We start from the raw sequence: 26,445 nt of genomic DNA on the forward strand, positions 1-26,445 counted from the left end.
GATGTATAAAAAGTTTGATGAATTTACTCTTTTTTTAAAAATCCTTTCTACAAGTCAAATATAAACTTTCCTCTCTTTCTTTTAAAAGCTTCTCTCTTCATGCCATGTAACAAATGTAAATAGGAAGTGCTCTAAATGAAACACTGAACATTACATTACAGTTTTCTGAATTTTAAAATATTTTCAGGACTGAACAAGCATATTTAACTACGTCACAACACCAGTAGAATCTTTGTAACTCTTTTAGGTGGTATATGAAGTTAATACTGATTCCACTTCCTGGATTTTCACCCAGCTGTGAGTGGTAATATATTTAATATACTATATGAGGTGCGGAAGTAAGTGATTACACCTTGTGCAAAGACAATGAGCTTGATCTTTGGGTCTACTAGCATGAGTAAAGGATGGACTGACTTACTTGAAGACATTTAGAGCAACTACAACAGGAACTCCAAAGAGTTGAGCAATCTGAATTTGCTTCTGTAGATTACAACAGCCATCAGCTACCAGCTGGAGATTCTACATCATTAAACAAACAAAAAAATAAGCAAAACGAAATGGCAAGATGTGTCGCATCTTTTCTAGCCAAAGAAATTTCCAGAAATCACAACAAACAAGGTTAGATATAATTATTTTTATATTTATGGGTAACCTTCATAATAGGCTTCAGACAAAATACTTTTATGTATCCTATTCATTCTGACTTCAGTAGCAGCAGCCGCATTTACATAACTGAGCAGGGTCCAGATCTTTTACATTTGAGCATGCTGCCAGATTGCTCCCTTCTGGGACACAAGCTGCCAATCAATAAATAAGATGCCAGAAAACATCTGTGGGCTGGTCCCCCCACTCTAATTCATGGCTCCATCTAAAGGAGTTACACAGTAATACATTAAGACATTTGCTGCTGAAGCTTTCCATCACAGGACTGGCGCTATCTCATCTGGTTCCTCTGAGGATCCTTTTTCACCACATATTCAGGCCCAGGGAGGACAAATGGAAGGAGGAGATGGACTAGCCTTCTCATTCTCCTTCCAAGCTCAAATGCAGGGAGAGCTCACTCAAATCAAAATCCTCTGTGTGATGCCACTTAACTTGTGAGACAGCACTAATGTGGGCATTCTATTAAATGCCCAAATACCAAAAGCTTCCCAGAGAGGATGGTTGACAGGGATGCTAGCTGACATGAGGCCCCATTCAACTCCCACTGAAGTGAATGGAAAATCCCACTGACTTCAGTGGGAGGCGGTTCAGGCCCATAGAAATGTAGATCATAAACCTCTCAAACTTGGGACATTTAAAATACAAGACAAGCCCACTCAGACAGCTCTCTCTTTCCCACACATGTGAACATACAAGCATACAATCCAGGTGATTTACTACTGTTGAATTTCTCAGGTTGTTCCATCCTGTTCTCTACTTAGAGGTTTTAGGCTTTGCCAACCAAGGCTGTATACTGATTTTCCATGGAAAAGTATATTGGAATAGGAATTTGCCAATCATGTAATGTAAGGACTGATATAAAAAAATATTTTATCTTCATTAATCCCTCCATTCCTGAATCCACTGTTTATAACTACTATATGAGAACTAGGTATTATTTGTATGAGCCAAACATACTATGGTAATGGTTTATAGAAGTAAAGTGGTTGGAAGATTTCTACATCAGAAACACATACTAAACCTAATAATAACCAGGTTGCAAAACTGTAATTAAAAAAAGTAGACAGCACTAAAGCACAAGTAATAGGCTATGCAAAGGCTTTATCCACAAAGATAAAACATAGCCCACACATTTATTCTTTAAACATGTATAGCCTATATTTGAGCTGTGCCATCTTGCTGTCTAACCCCAGGCATGAAGAGCAGGATTAATATTAAGCCTTAGAGTCAGCACATTATCCTAACACCTGAGACTGGACATGACACTTTATTTTGAATGTGTTAAAGAGCCTCGTCCTGTTTCATTTCCTAGGGCCATTTGTTTATGGGGTTTTTTTGTATAAGGTGAGGCTTGGAAATAGTGGCTACCTGTCCTTAGCATGGACAGATATATATACACACAGTTCCATTCTTGGTACACTCAGTTTATGTTTATAGTTATATAAATGCCACACTATTACTTTCTGTAGATTTTCATATATACTTTAATTTCACTTACAAATGTCAAGGGAAGGAGGGACAGAAAAAGGGGAAGAAATGCCAACATTTCAGCCCCTAAATTGTAAAGGGCCTTAGGCATGGATATTAATCTCTCCATAGGTAAATAAAATACTTGTGAAAAAAGATAACTGAACACACACAATGAATAATCAGGTTCCTTCATATGGTAATGACATAAGTAGATCCCTTAAAGGGCATCTTGGTTAATCCATGAATTCAGATAATATACCAAGAACAATTGTCATCTCCTGAAACTTGGAAAGTTAAAGAAGTTTCCACAACATTTTACTATAGTTACATATTTGTCTGATAAGCTGAATTCAAGTGTAATTGTTTTGATGTAAAACTCAATTTTTAACCTGAAACATCTTTTGATCAAGGAAAAAAGGAGGCTACACTTCACAGTCGCTCTCTCTCATAAGAGTACTGAAGTGAAATAGAGTTCCTTTGTAGGTGGCTCAGTTCTCCAATACTATAGTGGTGGGTGCTCTAGAAATATCTGAGAGTTACTCAATTGAAGTAACTTCCAAGGTCAAAGATATCTAACACTAGGAAATGGCTTCTTAAGTCTGAACACTACCATTGCTATCTTACTATGATATTGCACCCAATCCACACAACCAAGTAAATAGAGATTTTCTTCCCTTTCAAATCAGAACTTTTTAAAAAGGACAGGATTAAGTTTTACAGTAATTGCTCTTACCTCTTCTGTATATTCCTTCTTAAGAGGGGCACCAGCAGTTACCTGAAATCATAAGCAAGTAAAATTAACAATCATCTAACAATACTAGTCAACTACCTGCCTGGTCAGGAGTATAACTTTAAAAAAACTTTTGTATTCCAAAACATCACCCGCATTGTCAATACTAAACAATAAGACAACTACCTTCCTTTCCAGCAACAAAAGTTCAGTACAACCACAGACCATAGCCTTAGAGAAAGTTAAAGCTGTACAAAGCGAACGGCAAAATTTATCACTTTCCCCCAACCCAAAAATAAGAATTTATGGTCTTCTCAGTTTATTCCAGCAGTGACTTGGTGTCAGGGCTTTCTTACCAAAAAAACCAAACCAAGCCAGCAGTTATGGTCAGAAAATTACTATGAAAAAATGGCAACTGGTTACTCAAGAAATCGGTTCTCTGTGTGCATTTTAAATCCTATCTGCTGATTTTGGTGACACAAAATGAATTTTTACATCTCTACACAATGTTTGTACTCTAAGGTTAATATAGCTATTGAGACAGATATAGCAATTTCCTGCAATATCCTTGGGAGACCTTCTTGAATTAAGTATCTTTGGTAGCCATCATATTGAATGGTTTATGTATTATTGTGGGCTGGAATTGTATGTAACCTTTTGACAGGGGAGATGTGACAGATATGAGACCTGGGGATTCAAAGGACTATGCTGAACAATGTGCCAGACAAGAATGGATTTTGGATCAAAATGTGTGAACTCGTTTTCCTGGGGAATAACTAGGAGGAGGTGAATGCAAATTCCTCACCTCCCATTATGCAAAAATCCAGCCTTTTGAAGCTCCGCCCTGAGAAATGAGCCACTGTCTACTGATCACTATTATATGCAGTCAAGATCAAAGGACCAAGCTGAATAAAGGAAAGACTGATCTATTCCTGGGGGTTCTGGCTCTGAATTTGAGACAGTTATGAACTTGTAACCATGGGAAAACCCAGCTGTGAGATTTGAAGGATTGACACCTACCAAAGCCTGAGGCTGGAGTTGGGAGGACCTCTGGTAAACTTTTTAGCATGTGTGTAGATTGTTTTATTGTTTTCTCTGGAATGCTTTCACCTTAAGAATAAATGAGCTTGCTTATGTCGTTAGTAACATATAACTTGGTCAATTAAGCTATTCACAGCCTTTAAAGAGAAAGCAAACCACAGATGTTGAATTGTTTAGGTAGTCTGGCTTGATGGGAATATCACAGTGTAGGCAGGGAACTGTGAAGCCTGGAAAAACCCTGGTCAGGAGGGAGAGAGACATGGGTCTCTGCCCAAGAGATGTGACACCCGAGAAGCCAGGTGCCTAGGTGCCCCTGAGGGACCACAGAGCGGAAATACAGGTGCAACTGCACTGAACTGTGACAGCTATAGGAGAGTGAGCTGGCTTTGCTCCTGGCTTGGGCATCTACAGAACTTTAACTAGGTTCTGACTGTAGAATCCTATTTTTATTGGTGATGATGTGAGAGACAGCAAGAATCCTGCTTGGCTTTCAAATTCCAGGCTGAGTTTGTGGGGCTTGTAAAAGGAGCAAAATGGATATGGAGTCAGTGAGATGCAAACATGGAAGACTGTTGTGCCATTTTAGAGTCACTTTTCAGTGTATATTTACAGTTTAAAACCTGTCAGGTTTCAGAGTGGTAGCCGTGTCAGTCTGTATCAGCAAAAAGAATGAGGAGTACTTGTGGCATCTTAGAGACTAACAAATTTATTTGAGCATAAGCTTTTGTGGGCTAAACCCCACTTCATCAGATGCATGCAGTGGAAAATACAGTAGGAAGATATATATACACACAGAGAACATGAAAAAATGGGTTTTGCCAAAGCCAACTGTAACGAGAGTAATCAATTAAGGTGGGCTATTATCAGCAGGAGAAAAAATAAAGTTTGTAGTGATAATCAGGATGGCCCATTTCCAACAGTTGACAAGGTGTGAGTAACAGTAGGGGAAAAATTAGCATGGGAAAATATTTTTTTACTTTGTGTAATGTCCCATACACTCCCAGTCTTTTTCAAGCTTAATTTAATGGTGTCCATTTTGCAAATTAATTCCAATTCTGCAGTTTTTCATTGGAGTGTTTTTGAAGTTTTTTTGTTGGAGTATTGTGACTCTGAGGTCTGTAATTGAGTGACCAGGGAGGTTGAAGTGTTCTCCGACTGGTTTTTTAATGTTATAATTCTTGACGTCTGATTTGTGTCCATTTATTCTTTTGCATAGAGACTGTCCGGTTTGGCCAATGTACATGGCAGAGGGGCTTTGCTGGCACCTGATGGCATATATCACCTTGGTAGATGTGCAGGTGAATGAGCCTCTGATAGTGTGGCTGATGTGATCAGATCCTATGATGGTGTCTCCTGAACAGATATGTGGACAGAGTTGGTAATGGGCTTTGTTGCAAGGATAGGTACCTGTGTTAGTGTTTTTGTTGTGTGGTTGCTGGTGAGTATTTGCTTCAGGTTTGGGGGCTGTCTGTAAGCGAGGACTGGCCTGTCTCCCAAGATCTACGAGAGTGAGGGATCGTCCTTCAGGATAGGTTGTAGATCCTTGATGATGTGCTAGAGAGGTTTTAGTTAGAAGGTAATGGCTAGCGGCGTTCTGTTACTTTCTTTGTTGGGCCTGTCCTGTAGTAAGTGACTTCTGGGTACTCTTCTGGCTCTGTCAATCTGTTTCCTCACTTCAGCAGGTGGGTATTGTAGTTGTAAGAATGCTTGATAGAGATCTTGTAGGTTTTTGTCTTTGTCTGAGGGGTTGGAGCAGTTGTATCTTAGAGCTTGGCTGTAGACAATGTGTGGTGTGGTCTGGATGAAAGCTGGAGGCATGTAGGTAGGTATAGCGGTCAGTAGGTTTCTGGTATAGGGTGGTGTTTATGTGACCATCACTTATTAGCACTGTAGTGTCCAGGAAGTGGATATCTTGTGTGGACTGGTCCAGGCTGAGGTTGATGGTATGATGGAAATTGTTGAAATCGTGGTGGAATTCCTCCAGGGCTTCGTTTCCATGGGTCCAGATGATGAAGATGTCATCAATGTAGCGCAAGTAGAGTAGGGGCGTTAGGGGACGAGAGCTGAGGAAACGTTGTTCTAAGTCAGCCATAAAAATGTTGGCATACTGTGGGGCCATGCGGGTACCCATAGCAGTGCTGCTCACTTGAAGCTGCTCATTGTCCCCAAATGTGAAATAGTTGTGGGTGAGGAAAAAGTCACAAAGTTCAGCCACCAGGTTTGCCATGACAATATTGGGGATACTGTTTCTGACGGCTTGTATTCCATCTTTGTGTGGAATGTTGGTGTAGAGGGCTTCTACATCCGTAGTGGCCAGGATGTTTTCTGGAAGACCACCAATGGATTGTAGTTTCCTCAGGAAGTCAGTGGAGTCTCGAAGATAGCTAGGAGTGCTGGTAGCGTACGGCCTGAGGAGAGAGTCTACATAGCCAGACAATCCTGCTGTCAGGTGCCAATGCCTGATGATGGGGTATCCAGGATTTCCAGGTTTATGGATCTTGGGTAGCAGATACAACACCCCTGGTCAGAGTTCTAGGGGTGTGTCTGTGCAGATTTGTTCTTGTGCTTTTTTCAGGGAGTTTCTTGAGCAGATGGTGTAGTTTTTTTTGGTAACCCTCAGTGGGATCAAAGGGTAAAGGCCTGTAGAATGTGATGTTAGACAGCTACCTAGCAGCCTCTCGTTCATATTCCGACCTATTCATGACGACGACAGCACTCCTTTATCAGCCTTTTTGATTATGATGTCAGAGTTGTTCCTGAGGTTGTGGATAGCATTGTGTTTGCACGGCTGAGGTTATGGGGCAAGTGATGCTGCTTTTCCACAATTTCAGCCCATGCATGTTGGCAGAAGCACTCTATGTAAGTCCAGTCTGTTGTTTCAACCTTCAGGAAGAGTCCGTGCAGAATCCTTCTTTCTGTAGTGTTGGTAGGAAGGTTTCTGTGGGTTAGTATGCTGTTCAGAGGTGTGTTGGAAATATTCCTTGAGTCGGGGATGTCAAAAACAGGATTCTAGGTCACCACAGAACTGTATCATGTTCATGGAGGTGGAGGGGCAGAAGGAGAGGCCCCGAGATAGCCCAGCAGAAGAATCTGTCCTAAGAGTATAACTGGATAGATTAACAATATTCTTGGGTGGGTGAAGGGAACCACTGTTGTTGCCCCTTGTGGCATGTAGTAGTTTAGATAGTTTAGTGTCCTTTTTCCTTTGTAGAGAAGCAAAGTGTGTGTTGTAAATGGCTTGTCTAGTTTTTGTAAAGTCCAGCCATGAGGAAGTTTGTGTGGAAGGTTGTTTTTTTTACGAGAGTATCCAGTTTTAAAAGCTGGTTCCTCACCAAATTTGAGGTGGCTCTACTGCTTAAAAAAATCAATATTAACACATATAGAACTCCTACAATTTCATTTAGGATTTCTTCAGAATGGAAACATGAGCATGTAAAAAATGGCAATTGAAATCCACATATTAAAATACCCACTTCTTAGAAACTCAGTGCATCCGACAAACAGTAGGTATTCTAAGTGATTATTTTTGGTCATAACTCACTTGTGAAGGTAAAACACACCTTTGCAATGTCCTACAGTATAATCCATCTACAACAAGGATGGTAAATATATCAGGATACAATTAAAATCCTATTGATAGTGAAAGTCTTGCTGTGCATTTCCAGGTAACAAACCAATGTCAAGAATACACCTATTTCTTGAAATAGAAAACTGGCTTCTGCATACATTTTAGTAAAAGGTTTAGGAGAAGTCATGCTATTGCCTCAAAGTGCACCCCCATATTGGGGAGAGTGTGAAAATTAACAAATAAAAATCAAACAATGAGATGATCACCGTGACTGCAGTCACTTTACACTGGGCAAAAGTGCTGGAGTAGCATAAAGAGGGCCCCCCTGCATCTGCTGAAGGAGGATTCTCCCATTGCTGGAATTGTGGAAGACTGCCATAATGCTGCCTTCCAAGGACCCCTGGAAAGTTCTGGTGTAAGGAGCATGCCGAGGGCAGGGGTGTAGTGCTGCAGTCCAGGGATGCTGCTATTACTTATACAGCTCTCCGGGGCTGTCTAAATTACATCAGGGACTGCTATCCAACCATAAAAGAAAGAAAATATATACTGTTTCCAGGAATTGGTTCCACTGCAGTGCCTGTCTGGTGATGTTGGTTGGCTGCTTGCGTAGTGTATGTCCTATCCAGCCCCACCTTCTCCTTCTAATTTCTTCCTCTGCTGGGAGTTGACGGGTCCTCTCCAAGAGGTGGATGTTACTGATGGTGTCTGGCCAGCGGATCTGGAGAAGGCAAGCGGAAAAGAGGCCGCCCAAGAAATACCTGGCGACGCGACCTTCAGGTTGATAGCAAAAAAATGGGCTATACCTGGAACCAGCTAGAGCGAATGGCCCAGGATAGAAGACTATGGAGATCTGTTGTTGGCGGCCCATACCCCGGTTGGGGTGACGGGCATGAATGAATGAATGAATCCAGGAATTGGAAACACTGCCTTTCCTCCAACCACATGATTAGTGTGCAGATTTAGGTATAAAGTTACTAAATAGTTGATCATAGGTGACACAGATATTGTCATCTTTCATATATATATATACACACACAGCACACAAAGAAGGCAGAACTCTGTATTAACTAGCAGACTGAGAGGATAGCAACCCAGCACAGAGAGCATAAGTAGCTGACAGCAGGAATGGACACACCACTCTTGTGGCTGATGGAACCGTACCTTGGGGGCAGCTGCAAATTAGAGCAACTCTAAGGCTGTTCTACATGATTCCTTGGGACCCGACTGGCAGCACAAATATCAAGAAGTCGTAAAGGTTTGGTTTATACAACCACTTTTATAGCTAACGTTCCAGACCTATGATTTGACCCATTCTGTCCTCGTACAGTGTATTGTGTGGGGCAATCTACAACATACATTTGTGAAAGACAAAGGTTAGATAAAATCAATACATAGTTAGAAAGGGCAGGTTTAAATTCCCCTTTTGCTAGACTGAATGGAAATTTTCACCTCAACGTACCATCGTGAAATTTATGGAGGAACATGTCAAAAGACAAAAGAGCTGTATGTGTTGGGTGAGAATGATAGACAGGTAACACTATGACAACAATATTTTGGGTATTTAATCTTAGAAAACTTGGCACCAAAAGGTATGAATAAGGGAAAATCTCAGCACTTATTCTCTCTGAGATGATTAGATATAAGGAAGGCTCTGTGCATTCCAAAATTCTGTGGTTGTAGAAACAGCTATGGAATTTGCCCCCAGTATGAGGCTCCACAGAAAGTTGTTTCCCTGGCAGTATCAGATCCTTTCAGAAGGCTGGGCAGAGAAGCTGACGCATGTTACTAAGCTTTCAGTGTCTTTGCCAGGTTAGTAGAGCGCCAGTCACTCACAGGAGTACTCCTGATTCTGCCTGATTGAGTGAGGAGTGCCTCTGTGATTAGCAATCTACAAGACCCGGTTTGGGCCCAAGCAGAGGGAGTGATATAGAGAGGATGGGGGAACACCATACATTTGTTTATATCAGGTGGCTTGGAAAAGAAAAAGAGTCAACCCTACAGGGGAGAGAGGGAAGAAGTAGGACCAGACTCCAGAGAGAAACTGCTGAGCTCCAATTCATTTGCAAATTTAACACCATCAGTTTAGGACTAAACAAAGACTGTGAATGGCTTGCCAATTACAGAACCAGTTTCTCCTCCCTTGGTTTTCACACCTCAGCTGCTGGAACAGGGCCCCATCCTCCCTGATTGATCTAACCTCGTTATCTCTAGCCTGCTTCTTGCTTGCTTATATATATACACACCTGCCCCTGGAAATTTCCACTGCTTGCATCCGAAGAAGTGGGTATTCACCCACGAAAGTTCATGCTGCAAAACATCTGTTAGTCTATAAGGTGCCACAGGATTCTTTGCTGTTCCTCCACCTCAGTGGCAAAAGCCTCAGGCCTTCCAGTCACAAGACAAGAGTCTCAAAACTCCCTGATTCCACTAAGCACACTGCAATCTGAATTCCTCTCCCGCTCAGCTGCCAAGCTCTCTGGCTCATAACAACCCTGCACTCACAGTGACCGTGCACTTAGGTATTAACACCACTGAGATTTACAAATCACTATTTTAAGAGGCATGGGAGAGAATGTATATAAAATTTAAAAGGATTTTTAAAAATTATAAACAAATGTCACTCTCTTTTCTAAGAATCAGTACTTCATAGCTATATAATCCTTACTCATTTGGTTTGAGTTCTATAATCTCCTAGGGAAATTCAGGAATGGACATCAGTGTGATGAGGGAGTTTAGGAAGGAGAATTTCTAAATAACTGTTTACATTAAGAGCTTTTCTAGTCACTTTTAACATTCAGAATTTTATACATATTTCAAATGTTAATGACAATTTTTCAGGTTATCATTTGTGTTCCAAGAAAGGTGCAGATACTTACATTTGGCCCTCCTCCGTGCATTTTCAAAGCCCTCACTGTAGCAACAAGCACAACCACACTGGGAACTAAGCCAGATGCTCTGCATTTGATGTTGAAGAATTTCTCCATCCCAATGTCAGCACCAAAACCAGCTTCAGTTACTGTTAAGGATAAAGAACTCAGTTAAAGGCAAGGGATGTTTCACTTTATTCTAGTATGCCGCATACTTTTAAAAATGCAACTGCCTTCGTTTTGCCAGACCTCCAGAGTTCTATTTACATGACTGATTTTGATTATCTTCAACCATTTACTGCTTACAATAAGTTCTCTTTTTCCTGGTAAGTACAATATGTCACCCAAGCGTACTGCATAAAAAAGTTAATTGAGATCTTTTAGTAGCATCCAGTCCTGTGTTACAACTATTTTAGTGTAGTTATGTACATTAAAATATTTTTAAAAACCCAAACATCTGCTCTCAGACAATGTTTAAACAAATACAATATGAAATACCTATAAAATCATATTGATATTGTGCAATTGAACAGTGAGAGTAATTAATCATTGGAACAATTTACCAAGTTTTATGGTGGATTCTCCATCACTGACAATTCTTAAATCAAGATTGGATGTTTCTTCTAAAAGATATGAATTATTTTGGGGACGTTCTATGGCCTGTGCTATACAGAATGTCATACTAGATGACCACAATGGTCCCTTCTGGCCTTGGAATCTATGAAACCATTAATCTACGAGTTAAAAATATCAAAGGGAAAATGTCCATATTAGATGAAATAATTATATTGTTGTGTCTCTTGAGCCATTTGCATTAGTTTCTTCTCCACTTGCCATATATTCAATTGCTTCAAACCTGGTGGGGTGCTAGGCTCCCTGGGATACCCACATCCGCAGCAGTCCATGGAGACAGCCAAGCTGCGTGGGAGCAAGCTAAGTTCTGTTCCACTCCCGCCCATTCCACTACAAATCAGTAATGATTCTGCTTCTTAACTGCCCTTCCCCTGAACTTCTCCATCATCCAACAGACTCCACTCTTTGGGATCGTCTCTTATCCTTAACTCTTAATAGGGACACAACAGATCTTGCAGTCTCCCAGCGAGACATCAAAGCAACATGCATGATTCTCCATGGCTTCCCAGTTAGTTGTGTCTTGTTGCATTAAAAGCTGGATGGGAATCCCCAGAATTCAGTAGAGGGGGACACCTTTATTTGTTCAGCTATGCATCTACGACTCTTCATCCTCCTAAGTCCTCTTTCCCTTCAAATGCTGAAATACCTAAACTCAGCATTTTACAAGTGAATTGAACTCTGTACAATGTGAGAAAAGTTAGGTGTGAACAATACAACTACGGACAGGATGAATTTTCTTATTTTAAAGGCCAAAGAGGGAGAAACACAAAGTCAGGTACGTCAGAGCTTGACTTCTGTGTGAGGAAGGAAACAGGATGCAGTAGAAAAGCTGCTGGGATGATGGCTACCAACTGCAAAGGAAATAAAATGCAGAATAATGAGAAGGTTAAGTAATGTGCCAAACTCTTGTACTTTGAATCCTGTTTGTGCTCAAATAATCAGTGCAATCACTTTTATATTATTTCCTGCTTTCAAATCAGTGTGCCAATTAAAACAAACAAACAGAGGCCATGGGGACTTAGGAGGGTTCAAACTGGTTTTAGTTTAATGATTACAAGTTTAAGGAAACCATTTAACCAGCTATTATGAAAAACTATTAACTTAAAAGAACACAGTTATTTCTTTATTTCAGGGTTATAATTTATATTGTGTGTTTTGTCTCCAAAACAAAAGTGCAATCAGCTGTTACACATGAAATGTTAAGGATTTTCAGCAAGAAATAAATATACAATAAATACCCCTTGCTAAGCCTGGTTGTGATAAGTAATGGACAAAACTATGAATAACAAACAGAAAAATACTGGAAAGTCATTATACTTCATACTGTGTAATTATCAAATGATCAGTCAAAATTTGTTTCTGGAAAGGTGACTTACTTACTGCCTGACTTTTTTACAAGTAGAAATTAAAAAATCATAAAGAGCTTATATTTTAAAACTCGGTGAATCTTGCATTAGGATATCCAGTAAAAACCAGGAAATGGTACTCTTTATGAATGTGCTTCTTTCTGAACTAGTTCCAGTCCTCCAAAGGTGGGGAGATGCAACACAATAGCAAGGTTGTCACTTTTCATTCTCTCAGAGGATACAGTCTAGGTGCCACTTTCACAGGGTTCACAAGTTTTCTTTTTCAAATAAAATACTCAGGACGGCAGTTTTAAACTAAAGAAAGCTTAGACAGTCTCTAAAAATCATCACAATAGATTATTGGGGCCACTAGTACAAAATGGCACAGTGCAGCTCCTCAACAACACAGGCTACCATGCACACATTACACCTGTTTGTTCTCTACACTTGGCTTCCCATAGAATACTGAATGAATTCAAAGCCTCGACCCCTATCTTCAAAGCTCTCCTTGGCCTGGGCCCAGGATACCTGAATGACCATCTAAAGCTCCAGGATGAAGAACGTGGTCGACAACTTAGCTCCTCTGGCAGAGTAAAGCTCCTCTATATGGGAGACAGAACTTTCTCTTGGGATGGTTCAACGCTGTGGAATGAACTCCTTCAGGAACTAAGGACCATCAAAATCCTCACCACTTTCCACTCCAAGTCCAAGGCACATTTATTTGACCTTGCCATGTCTAATATAAACAAGTAGCAACAGGCATATTTATTTAATAAAACAACAAACCAACCTATCAAAATAAGACATTCCACTCCCCCTGCTTCTCCCTCTGGGAAGATGATGAGAGAAAAACAACACATGACTGATTGGTAGTCATGTTGCTTAATGCACTACTGAAAGGTGCTCAGATACTATGGTGATGTATGTGCTATAAGAACTTATATAGAACAGAACAGAATTATGTTTGAGTAAAGGAAGCTAACTTAGAATAATCCCAGATTTTTCATTTTCATTTCTTTCATTTAAAAAAGCCACTGTTCTTTGTTGTTATAGATTTATTGTAAAACTCCTACAGTGGGATTTATAATAAACATTTGAAAACAGCTTTTAGGACAGTGCACATTATAAATGTGTGTAACAGAATGGTCTGAAGCAGCTTTGACCTTTGATTAAAAAACATTTAGAATGCCTATTACTTTATTTTTTAATACCCATACCTTTGACCCCATAAACAATGAAGCATCTGCATACATTTTCCCTCACATTACTGACTGTTCACATGTGTAAAGCTTACTTTTATTGAATAAATAATTAAAAACAAAAACCAACCAACTAAGACACACTACTGCACATGTTTCTTCCTCTGGGGAGAGGATGAGAGAACAAACACCACATGACAGAGATTAGTCATGTGGCTTAATGCACTACTGGAAGGCAGTCAGATGTTACAGTGTATACAGAATACAATAGTATATAGAATTTTGGATTCTTTTTTCAAGAGAAAAGAACTCAACAGCTGTTGTAAAAGCTACACTTTTTATTTAGACTTGCTATAATATGGTTAACTTTTAAAGAACATTAGTTGAAATGGTCTATAACCATCTTAACTGCAGCTCAACTTCTTTGAGACGATATATGGCTGGATTCTTGTTTGCACTAAGATCTCTTTAAATTGCTCTGTCAGTGTAAATGGACCTCAACCATAACCTGGGTATAAAAGCAATGTACTCCTATATTAAGGCTTCTTTACACTTGCAGAAACGTGTAAAGGGGCCCTATTGTAATTGAGAATCAATCTATTACTAGCATGCAAACTTTTTCTGCAAATATTTTGTTGGTTAATTCTACTCTAAATTTTGTATTCCACCACCAGTAGTATTTGAGGCCTGTTATTAGAGAAAAAAATAAACATATACAATTTAGTAATATAAAGGGCACTGAGATCCTACAAGGATAATATATACCAGGGATAGGCAACGTTTGGCCCGTGGCCCACCAGAGTAAGCCCTCTGGAGGACCAGGCCGGTTTGTTTACTTGCCGTGTCCACAGGTTCGGCCGATTGCAGCTCCCACTGGCCACGGTTCGCCGCTCCAGGCCAATGGGGGCTGCAGGAAGCGGCTTGGGACGAGGGATGTGCTGGACGTGGCTTCCAGCAGCCCTCATTGGCCTGCAGTGGGAGCTGCGATCGGCTGAACTTGCAGATGCAGCAGGTAAACAAACCGGCCCGGCCCACCAGGGGCTTATCAAATGGCTAAAACAGGTTCAAATAACAATGCTTTTTCTATTTTGCTTAAGATTCATCGAATGATAATCTAAAAAGCAGGTACATTTTAATATAGTGCAAGTAACTTAGAAGAGGATTCCACTCTAAATTGGGCCAAGCCCAAAATAGTGAATTATTATGGGACCTTAGACAAATCACTTAATTTCCATATACCTTGGTCAATTCAGCTACCAAAACAATTAAAAAAGCAAAACATTCTTACTCAGGAAAGAGATGCAGTATGTAAACCAAACACCACAGAGGGTTTGGCCAAGGAGAGGGAGAAAATCAGAGAAAGCTCAGAAACATGTGGAGACAGGAGAAAGGATAACAACAAGAAAGAGATATTTGTGGGAGAGGTATAAAAGAAAAACCAAGGGAAATGATTATTTTCCAACTTTCTACAAAGTAGGTACTTGTCACTGAAGTCTATAATTCCACTTCAGGGTGGGGATCGGTATGAGCAAACCTCTCTAATGGTTCCCTATCACGGTTTATGTCATCACTAGAATCCCTCAATGGAATTATTGCCTGGCTGTGCACAGTTGGGGATATTTTATTTCTTGTACAGTATGAAGGATGTCAGAAAAACCAGAACAAACAGTGTTGTGGTTCCTACACCTGATCAGATTTCATAGTCATGACCACTTTAGAAAAATAGTAAAGTTTCTTCACCTAAAAATACATTTATCATGCTATAACTAAATATATAAAACAGTTCAATGTTAAGTGATGCACGCTAGTTTAGATTTATGGACTGTAGGAGACCTTACAAAAAGAGCAACATTTGTAATCAGCATGGCTACAGTGAAATTGTGATATGAAAGCTTATTTATTCCACAATAGAATTTCTTGTAAACTGAGGCTGATTTTAGATGAAACGAACTTCCCTTCCATCAGCATTTTCTATCAGCAAATCAAAATCAAAACAAAACATTTGTATTTGAATACCAAGTCAGAGACATAGACATGAGGCTAAGTTTCAGGACGCAGAATTGTGAGCCTGAATTCCTGAACAATGCAAAAGGAAATGGAAACTATGAACTGTGAGCTGCCTTTTACTCCTCTGATGTAAACAGATCAGTTCTGGTGCAGCTGTCTGCTGGTAAACTCAGGAAAAGAAGAGTTCAAAGTCACAGGAGCACATGAACTTTGAACCTGGAGCTCAAGGCATGTTAGCTGTAATATACTGACAGATTCTTGTTTAAGTCAAAAGTACCAAGGTGCACAGATGCCAAAATAAACTAGGTTGGATCAGTGATTTATCTAACAGGATACCACATTTTTGTTAGTGCAGTGAGGGATGAATAAACCAGATGTTTGTCCATTTTGACTCTCGCAATTTATCTGACCTGACCCTCTACCCTTGTGACTGATTTTGGAATTTAATAAGCTTAATCTTATTCAGAATTTTAAAAGAATGGGGCTTCTCTATTCTCTTTACTTCAGATTCCAGTCAACTCAGCCAGTACCTGTTCTCTGAAATGCTCTGACACATATACTCCTATTTTCATTGTCCATATGTATCTAATGTACTACGTTGCAACAAAAGTTTGTGGAGCTAGAAGAGGACATATGGCAGATGTTGCAGCTACCAGCAAGTTGAGGGACATACATTGGGGGATGCTCTACTGATCATGAGAAACGTTTTTCATCCTGTAAGGAAGTAGGTAGTTGAATTTGCTTTCAAAAATTTAAGCTCCAGTTTCACTGCATGGCTGAGAGAGGCAGAGGTGCGCACCAAACTGAGTATATAGTATTTTCCCACTCAGTTTGACTGAACATGTGGTCATTCAGCTCAGCCTCCAAGCCATGAGGATGGCTCATCCTTAACTGCAATGATCTCAGCTGAAAGATGCCCTATGATATGGCAGGATGGTCCCTACAGAGCTGAAAGCAGGGATTTCCTCAGCGTTGACTGCTAATCCAGACTGCTGGTATTACTGAGCTAGCAGCACTATCTTGGAATTTCAGTTTCCTATGTCAGTTATTCATGGTTTTTGACCGAAGTTAAATTTAATTCTGGGAAACTAGATTATATGAAAATGAAATTATTTTACAATATTCTATCTGCAGGGACTGTTTTTTTGTTCTGTGTTTGTACAGCACCTAGCACAATGGGGTCCTGGTCCATGACACGCTATGGTAATACAGAACAACAACAAGCTACCAAAAACTGAATTTCCGATTCCAACTAGTTCACCTCCAAAGGTAAATCTATAGCATGATATTATAGCATCACATTGATATAGGAACTCAGTCTTTAAAAAGTTGTCCTTTAATAGGGAAATGACATAAAAGTCTGAAGAAACTATGAAATCTAGAAAGATGCCTTTAAACCAAACAGCAGAGATGTTACTTATAGGGCTGGTCAAAAATTTTCTATCAATGCGATTTTTTGATGGAAATGTGGATTTTTGAACAATTTTTTTTTGCACAAAATGTCTGCTTTTTAAGTAACATTTTGATTTTTTTTTACATAAACCAAAATATTTAAGCTGAAAACCAAAATATTTTGATTCAGATATCCTGGCAGTGTCTCAGACAGCTGCAGTTTCCTCATATCCCCATTCTCATCTGTGGGCTGGGCTCCCCAGCCAGACTACATCTCCCATAATGCCCCATGGCATAGGCACTACGTTTTTCTTTTCCCTGGTGGTGCTCCCTCCCACTCTGCCCCAAGTCTCCCCTCTCGCTCTGCCTTTTCCCGCCCCCTCCCCAAACCCCCACTGTCACTCCACCTCTTCCTGCTTCCACTCTGCTCCCTCCCCGATACGCCTGCTCACTCGCTGCTCTCTGCCCCGCCCCCCAGCCACCAAACAGCTGTTTGGCAGTGTCTCCAGCTGAGCACCCACTATTTCTTTCTGTGGGTGCTTCAGCCCCTGAGCACTCACAGAGCTGGTGCCTACACCCTATGGCCAGAAATTCCAATGGCGCAACTGCTTTGCCTCACTGTGAGATGAGACCGTGGTGCCAGGACATCCAGAATAGAATGGGAGCGTAATGTACCTACACTACAATTAACACAAGGCACCACAGCAGCATTTCTGAATCAAAGTATTTACATTTTCAGCTGAAATATTTTGTTTTCCGATGTCTATCAGAAAGCAGAACTTTTCCCATTGAAAATTTCACCAAAAACAATGTTTAAAAAAGTTTTTGTTGAAATTTTCAGAGAGTGGGGGAAGAGTGTCGGTTCATTTTCCGACCACCTCTAGCTAGTTGGTTTAAGTGTCTATATCTCTTTCCATCCAACGCTTTCATATGCTATACATATATTTTATAAATTAATTGTCACAATGACTCTGGTGTAAGTAGGTTAGTATTATTATCCCCATTTTACAGATGGAGAAACTGAGACAAAGAAAACTTGACTTATTTATTGAGGCCAGATAGCAGGATATAGAACTCTGATCTACTGATTTCCATACCACTAAGACTATGCTTCCTCTTCATTTGATTTACGAGTCACTTTCCAGAAAGGCACATTTAATCAATATATCAGTTTCATTTAATTCCTTTGTTTTGTAAAGTCTAAGGATGTACAAGGAGAAATATTCATGTATAATATGAATTCTGTGTTAAGTACTCCTCATTTGAGAGCATTTCATATTGCTGTATAGATACTGGATTTGAAATTAGTAAAATAAAAAGCAGGACATTACAGACATTTGGCCATGTTTGTGCAAAAAGCTTCCTTTCCACACCCTGACAGCTCTGATATTTTCTCCTCTTGAAAATATGTGGAGTCACTGTTGTTGCTCCCACTTTCAGAGGTTGTGCATAGTACCAGCCTAGTACGTGCTCAAGTCCCCATTGGACCAGGCACGAGATCTCAGACATAGGTCTCTGATGCTCGTGCTGTCCACTACCAATGAGATGGTCCCATTTATATCACTTTAAAATTTATTACTAGAGCTTACACAACAGAAATATTAAAGAGTCATCATCATCTTGAAATCTAGTCAACTACTAAAATAACTAGTTTAATGTACCACACATGCCCCTGACCCTCTTTTCCAAGTTTTGCGGTTTTACAATCACATTTTTTTATTTTCTCTGCCTTGGTGTGGTGTAACAGACCCACAAAAACAACAAGGGGAATCTTGCTAATCAGGGCAAACAGAAAAAGTGACTATTTATGAAGTGTTGTTGAATTAATGCATTAATTGAAAAATAGAAAAAAGTTCTCTCTCTCACAATTCCAGTTGTAAACTTCTCAGGTGTTATTTGTAGCAATAATAGATAGAAGAATTCAGACATAAGTTTGATTTTTTTCAAGTCAGCTGTGTCCTTTTAATATCTTTGCTAACAGAAAAAAAACACATTTTCCTCTAATCTTTCTTTTGCTACAACAGATGATCCTATATTTAAAAAGAGTGTACTTAATGATGTTACCAAGGTAACTACATATTTTCTCATTCATATCCTATCATATTCATTTAGCAAAGAATTATTGTAGTGTTTAAAAAACTAAAACCTTTTTACTTTTTATGTGGAGTTGCATGGGACAACAATTAACACAACAGCAGCATTAGTAGATCTCACTGACCAATTTTTGAGGCAAGGTAATTGGCCAGTGCTGTTCATAGCATTTAAAAGAATTCTGCTGGGATACAGTCTGCCATTTTATAACTCTCTCTTTTTCCCTTTTAACTATTGCGGTAATGTATTGGATGCTTTAAGCTGAAAAGGGTTTTCTTACTACTAAATTATGTTTAATTCTGGACACCTCGATACCAGAAATATGTAAATATTTACTTCCATTTGTAAAACCACACTTCTCTAAAGCTCTGGGCACAAGTACAAATTCATGTGACAAACTCCTTCTCCCGTCAACCTCCAACTGCCTAAGAAAAAAACCTAGGAAAAGAGAAAGGCTTTGCAACGTGCTTTGAAAAGTCAGTCAATATTGGTTCTGAAAAAACAAGGAGGGAGCAGGAAGAGAGTTAGAACCGCTTCACTGAAAACCTGTCCTCTCCAAATTCAGCCTGTGGGCTGTTAGCTTCAGCACCTCGTCTAGCCATTGCTTTTGCAGTTTTGTCCATCTCATGAAAAGTTGGGGTGGCTGAGGAATGCATTCTGGGTGGAAGTAGAATAAAACTTTAACATGCATCTTTGAATACAATGTATTTTTAATAGCAGTGGAAATACAAGGAAGTGGTAGTGAAGGGAAATGCAGAGTGTGCTGAGTAAGCATGTTTTCTGCAACATCAAGTGGTATCCTTGGAGATTGCCACAAATCACAGAACAAGAACACAGTATTAAATCAACTAACATCAAGAGTTAGGCAGAGAGAGAGGAGAGAGAGAGAGAGTGTGTGTGTGTGTTTCTGTTTCAAATGGGTACAATTATCAGAAGGGGAAGGCAGACAGAATACCTTGCCACTTCCCCTCAATCTGCTTTGGTCATAAAACAAAAAGTGTTTGCACACAGAGAGTGGAGCTTGGTGCCCACAGAGAACATAACAGATGTCACTGCAGAGAGCAGTGTTGAATCAGAATGATCAATGTTTCTATCTTTTGGTCCAATCACTCAGGGCATGCCAAGTACTGAGTCATCAATCATTCCTATGTAAGGCTACATCATAATGCATGCACCATTCTGGATCTGGTTGCTGTTCAGCTACAATCTCTCTCCCTGTGATGCGGTTTACAGACCGCAAACAAAGGCTAAGGGAGTGCAGGAGCGGTGCTAGCCCCAGAGGGTCCTCACACCTCAGCAGCTGCAGAGCATGCTCCAAATGGAGGATCTGCTTAAAAGGGGACTCTGACAGTGGATAAGACCCAACTGGAAAGCCAAGGGCATGATCCTTTTCCATCCCCTGCTCCCTGCCAAGGGAGAATAACCAGAAACTGAGAAGTGGGCTGGGGAATACCCATCTGACTGCTGAGACTCATTGGGAACCCTCTGCTGGGAGTGGGGAGAATACAGCAACCACACACCAAACTGAAGAGAGAGTGGGGGGGTAGAAAGTGGTCTAGGGGAGGCTGGTCTGATGTATCAGGAAGAGGCAACTCTGAGACACTGCTAGCTTCCCCCTTGATCCCTGAGCAGTGATCCAGTGGAGAGGAAGGGCTGGGGTCCCTGTACCTCCCCCCTCGCTCCCACCATCGGGAAGAACTCTGGGGGCACCAGGGAATGACAGACTCCAGCTTGGCTACAGGGCACACAGACTGCCTGGAAAAGTGACCCTAGGACTTTGGGGACTGTTGAGCCACAGCCTGATCACTGGTCTCCGAGGGAAGCCTGCTTCAATCCCCCACATTCTTCACTAAGACAAAAACGTTGGAAGTGATAGTTCCCTCAACCCCACTCTTCCCCATAATGCAGGTTAGTGCCAATTCATTATGGGCAGGGACAGTGCTCTTCACCATGATTTAAACATAACCTTTTTACTGTATATGACTGGTGAAACTACTAAAATGGAAAGCAGCTCTAGTTATTTTCATTCATATTTAATTTTAGCTGGAGGGTATCTTCTCTTTGTAAACTGATTACGGAGACGTTATCAGGATTGGTATTTTTGACAAAGTTGCTGAGCCATGTTTTGTGAATCTGTGAAAAGGGACATCTTCTAGTTATTACCTGCAGGAGGAACAGTATTTCACTGTGTTAGCTACATGTCTCAGTGGGGAAAAGAATGTTGAAATGTATGACACTAGGCCTATAAATTACTCTTCAAGATTATGCAGGGAGCCTAGAAAGAGAGCGGTTTGCTGGTGAGAGTCTACAAAGAGGATAATAAATGTTTCAAACTCATGGAGAAGTTAATATCAACAAATAGCATGCCTTTCCATAAACTGTTCAAGAAGAAAAAGTACCAGTTCATGGCAGCAGTAGTTAAAGACAAAAAGAAATCTTCTCATGAGGCAGGAGTATGCAACACACGTCAAAGAACAATAATTGGCAACTCACACCCATGACACTGCAAAAATCAGAGTGGGGTACCTAGAGGCATGAAAAACGCAGAGGAGCCTTGATCTGCATGGCTGACCTAAAAGCATTCAAGACTGCCCAGGAACTTTGCTAGTGGGAATCCCACCTATGTCTTTTATGTCTATGTCTGTCTAGCTGGTTAGTCCTCTGATTAGAAGTTGTGTGGTAACTTTTTCAAATCCTAGCATCAAGATAAGGACACAAACTACTGGGTCTACAGCCTGCATCATAAAATTACAGAAATGACACTAACATACTTTTATTATTTTACTTGGTATTCTCGGGAAAGGAAGAAGGATTCAGCTGCTGAAAATCACTGTGAGAAAGTAACTCCACTTGCAGAGCTGCACCGATCATAGAATAGAATCGCAACTGATGGGTAAAATGAAACCACTTGGGTCATGCAGTCCCCAATTCCTACAGAGAGCAGGATTGTAACATTTCCCACGAAGATTTTTAGCTAACTCAGCTAGATTACAAGCCAATTTATCTCACTCTCCTTCTGGTTAAGCCATTTGTCTAATAACTAATGTGAATTTCTCCATTTTCCATTTAAGACCATCACACTTCATTTAGCCAACTCAGCAAGAGAAGTCCCTTTGCAACCTTCTATTAATAATCACTCAAATATCTGTACAGTATTCACATCCTCCCTTATTCACCTTTGCCTAAAGTTACAGTTATATTATATACATTTCTTTCACACACTCTTTATTTATATCCTTTATCATTTTAGGTGCCCTTCTCTGAACTTCAACTTTTTGTATCCTCCAACTAATGCTGTAACGAAGGGACCCAAATTGCATGATGGATTCCAAATTGGCTGCAGTAAAATCTGAACCTGCAACCTCTGATTTATGAGACTATTTACTCAACCCTCTGGGAGCTCTTTTTGTGATATGGGGATTGATGCAGGGTCCTCATGCATGAAAAGCATCTGCACTGTTCCCATTCTGAACTTATAACCAGAGCTTAAATTGAAGGCACTTTAGAAGCATTAGTTCATCATGTAATAAGGCCATTAGAGTAGCAATCCCACCACAATTCATTATTTTAACCATACTTTCAATAGATGTCTTTTCCACTCTTGTAGGATGGGCAACTCAGTTCAAGACAATTTTATATAATGAAAGAACAGTCCTTAGTCAGTTACTTTCAAATGTAAACACCCAACCTTCAAAACCATACACCAATTTGCTCGATTCTGCTATTCTCCAGGACTGGTTTAGCCATACTCTGTGTACTCCAGAGGTTCCATGGTCTCTTCTGTTTTAGACCTGTCAGAGCCACATTCTATCAAGAATTTATTAAGTGTTGATTTGGAATGTGCTAGAAATGTTAGCCAATATGGTTGAGCTCCCAATGTTTCTACAGAAAACTACTTTCTACCAGTCTACCTGGACTGAGCAGCAGCATTGCTAGGACAGATGTACTACTGAGCCCAGTTCACTAAATCAACAGAACAGCAACTATGTTTTGTTAGTAGAGTCTAGTTTTGTCAGCATGAGATACATTCTACAGTGTATGTTTTTCAGTATAATACAGTGCCAATGACCAATTGTTGCAACCAAATCTCCAGTTTGAAGTCCATATAGTTATTGGCTGGTCATTGTTTTGTCTTTTCTCTCAATCACATCTAATCTCAGACCACTACGATGTGTAGAGCAAAACAGAGTAGCTGAAAATACCAATACATAGGGAATTCTTTTAATTCTTGTTTGCTTTTGACCCTCAGAAAAGTATCCCCAGAGAATAGCTGTCAAGTCTTGATACTGTTTCACCAAGGCATGTATAGTTCGGTGTAGCACAGGACTGGTAGGCCTGGAATTTTTGAATTTTAATCTCAGATCAGACACCAATTCCATCTATGAATTTAGATAATCCCCAAACAGTGTGCCTCAGATTGTGCACATCCAATGGAATCCTGAAGCGACATCTATTCAATTGAAATTCCCATTCTGTTTATGTATGTATGTATGTATGCATGCATGCATGCATGCATGCATGCATGTATGCATGCATGTATGTATGCATAGGCAGTGCCAATAGAAAACTAGGAGACTGTTAGTTTTATTCGACATAATCCAGGCATAAAGTATGTTTCCCAAACATCTACGGCTCTGCCAATCAATTCCAATTTCTACCAATACCACTGAAAGGTACATCTCTGTCTTTTCCAAATTTCAAGTTTCCACTGACATTTGCTGAGTCGCCAGAACATTTGTTTTTAAAAAAAAAGTCAGCATTTTTTTTCTTTGCAAACTGCATTTTTTCACTTATTTCATGCTTGAAAACTACTCAGTCATTTTTGAGAAAACTTTATGGGGAAAAAAAGATCACTCCCTACCTGAGCATATGCCTATCACCCATGAATTTTGACTGAAAAGATAAATGACTGAGAAAGTGCAAAGCAACTGAAAACAACCCTTTCCAATGAAAATATTTAGGCAATCTTAACTGACAAGCAAGTTGCCCATAATTAAGGGCATTCCAGTTTTAACTATAAAAAATGAGCTATTAAATCAAACAAGTCTACTGAAGGTGTTTAATTCTTGAATGGTATTAAAAATAAACTAGCTACTAAAATAAAAAGTCAGCATTAGGGATAGGACTCAACATAACATGTACAATACTCTGTAGAATCTGGTGGGTGGACATAGGTCACTGTAAAATACTCAGAAGTAGGCAGAATGAAGGATTTCCTGCCAAATAATCCTAAACACAAGAGATGCTCTTAGCTAGGGAACTCACTCTTATTTCCATGCCAAGTATTGAATTAAGTGCAGCATTTCCTAGCACACATGATGTTTTATTAGTTGTGTTTGAGTAATATTTTTATTCTGGGATCAACTGTTTTTCTAAAAACAAAAACAATAGAGCTAGAAGGTAATGAAAGGCCTTTATTGGCTTTTCATGGAGGGTTGGGGTTTTAAAACTAGGTGGGATTACGAAGATGGGATGGGAAGAGATAAACAGAGAGGACATTGCAATGTCTCAAATTCAACTTACTAGAGTGGCATTTTATTCAGTAGGATTCAGACAGCAAGTCTCCCTTCTGAATGAGTGACAGCCTCTATTTATTTGGTTTAACTCAGGAGAATGGACCTGGGATCCAGAATAACGGATAGTCATTTTGAGCTACATAAGCTGTGCTCTTAAATTATGTCACTGATAAAAGAAAGGGTTATGTCATGAGTGATGAGTTCCAGCACTTAAAGGGAGATGTCAAGAGCAAATATACAAAACTATATTAAAATACCACGTCAGCTTGTCAGTGAATTCTTGATGCATTTTCAAATGACAAGAAATGGCATGGCATTAAAAGTAATATGGCCCTATTACCATTATTTGTATTACAGTAATGCTTAGAATATCCCATGAGATCAGGATCTCATTGTGTTAGATGCTATACACACACACAGTGAGAGACAGTCCCTACTCCAGACAGTTTATAACCTAAACAGACAAGACAGACAAAGTGGGAGGGGAGACAGGCACTAGGGTGACCAGATGTCCTAGTCCTGATATTTGGGGCATGTATTTCTATAGATGCCTATTACCGCCCCCCCCTGTCCCGATTTTTCACACTTGCTGTCTGGTTACCCTAACAGGCACAAAGAGGTTGATGTAACTGGCCTAATGCCATATGGGAGGCCAGTGGTGGTGCTGGAAAGAGAACCCAGCTCACCCAATTCCCAGTCCAGTGCCTTAGCCAGTAGACCATGCTACCGCCTCACCAATTTGCTACATCTTACACTTAATTTTCAAAAACGCTCCCTCGTCATACAGAAAACTTCCAGACTGCATAAAATATTAGCAGCACATGAACTGATGCTCCTTCAGATGTGCTGCCTACCTTAAAATATGAGATGAGGTGATTTTCACTACTACATGCACTACATCATACAGGCCTAAGAACTGCACATAATGATACCTTCAGATCACTGAGAGGAAAAGTAATTTGAACAGCTATGTTCTATTACCCAGAAGGATGGCAACTTTGGGCATGTAATATTTCACAGTCAGTACTAAATTCACTAGAAATACAGAATTATTTTAAAGAAGGTTTCCTAACAGCTAAATAAACTATAAACTGCAGTTTGTAACTGGTAATTTTCTGGTTTGAATAATGCAACTTGCTGGGACTCCAGACCTTTCTACCCAATGGATTTAAAATTTTTATTAAAGCTAATGTTAAAAAATCATATAATACATAGGTTGAGAAAAAAGTGTCTGTACATCTGGGTGTAGTGCTTAGATTATCCACGAATACAAAGTTTGTTTTAAAAGTCATAAGATACATATAGTGCATAATCAGCAATAACCCAAATTAAGGTGAATACATTTAACAATACAGTTTAGATATTAGTATCCAAGTATTTGGGTACATCACTCATGAAAAATTATACAGAGAGTTAGCTGTGGAAAGCAAATATATCAATGAGCGAAGATTGTCCCTCAGTAAATGAGAATTTAGGGTAAGTTGCCCATTTATTACATTGAGATGCTGTCCATTAGCTTCAGTGAGAGTACTCTGATGACAACTTGCATATGACTGGCTTAACAATTGAATCTACCAAAATAATAAAAAATTGTATTTTTTGATTTAACCAAAAAAAACCTCCAATACTATATGGCTGCATTTTTTCTCCTTTGCTTCTATGCATCAAATCAGCATCAATACAACTTTCCTGATTATTTGGTTAGAAAAGAGATACAGCTAGATAAGAATTCTATTCTAAATAGGTATTTATACCAAGTTTGTCACCACAGTATCTGAGCGCAAGAAACAAATCCACTAGGCAAGTCTTCATTTACAGTATCACGTTATTCCAAACGCCATACCTTTATATTTGAAGTATTTTTCCCACATGGGACAGTTATTCTCAGAGATAAATTTCAATATCTTTTTATTTAATTTTTT

The 26,445-nt window shown here is 39.7% G+C and overlaps 1 protein-coding gene across 7 annotated transcripts in view; it reads right to left on the bottom strand.

Moving 5' to 3' along the window:
* MTHFD1L (methylenetetrahydrofolate dehydrogenase (NADP+ dependent) 1 like) overlaps positions 1-26,445 on the bottom strand; it is a 234,081-nt gene that overhangs the window by 87,532 nt on the left and 120,104 nt on the right. For all 7 annotated transcript variants that reach the window (XR_005596097.1, XR_005596096.1, XM_039529908.1 and 4 more), the window contains exons 21-23: positions 10,349-10,488; positions 2,867-2,908; positions 419-519 (exon numbers count right to left, since the gene is read on the bottom strand). Coding sequence is in view for 5 of the 7 variants with exons in the window: in XM_039529908.1 (XP_039385842.1) it covers positions 419-519; positions 2,867-2,908; positions 10,349-10,488 (283 nt within the window). In the remaining 2 variants the exon portion in view is untranslated. The remainder of the gene's footprint in view (positions 1-418; positions 520-2,866; positions 2,909-10,348; positions 10,489-26,445) is intronic.

This window comes from Mauremys reevesii, linkage group 3 (genome assembly GCF_016161935.1).
Source record: "Mauremys reevesii isolate NIE-2019 linkage group 3, ASM1616193v1, whole genome shotgun sequence".
Taxonomy (NCBI): domain Eukaryota; kingdom Metazoa; phylum Chordata; order Testudines; family Geoemydidae; genus Mauremys; species Mauremys reevesii.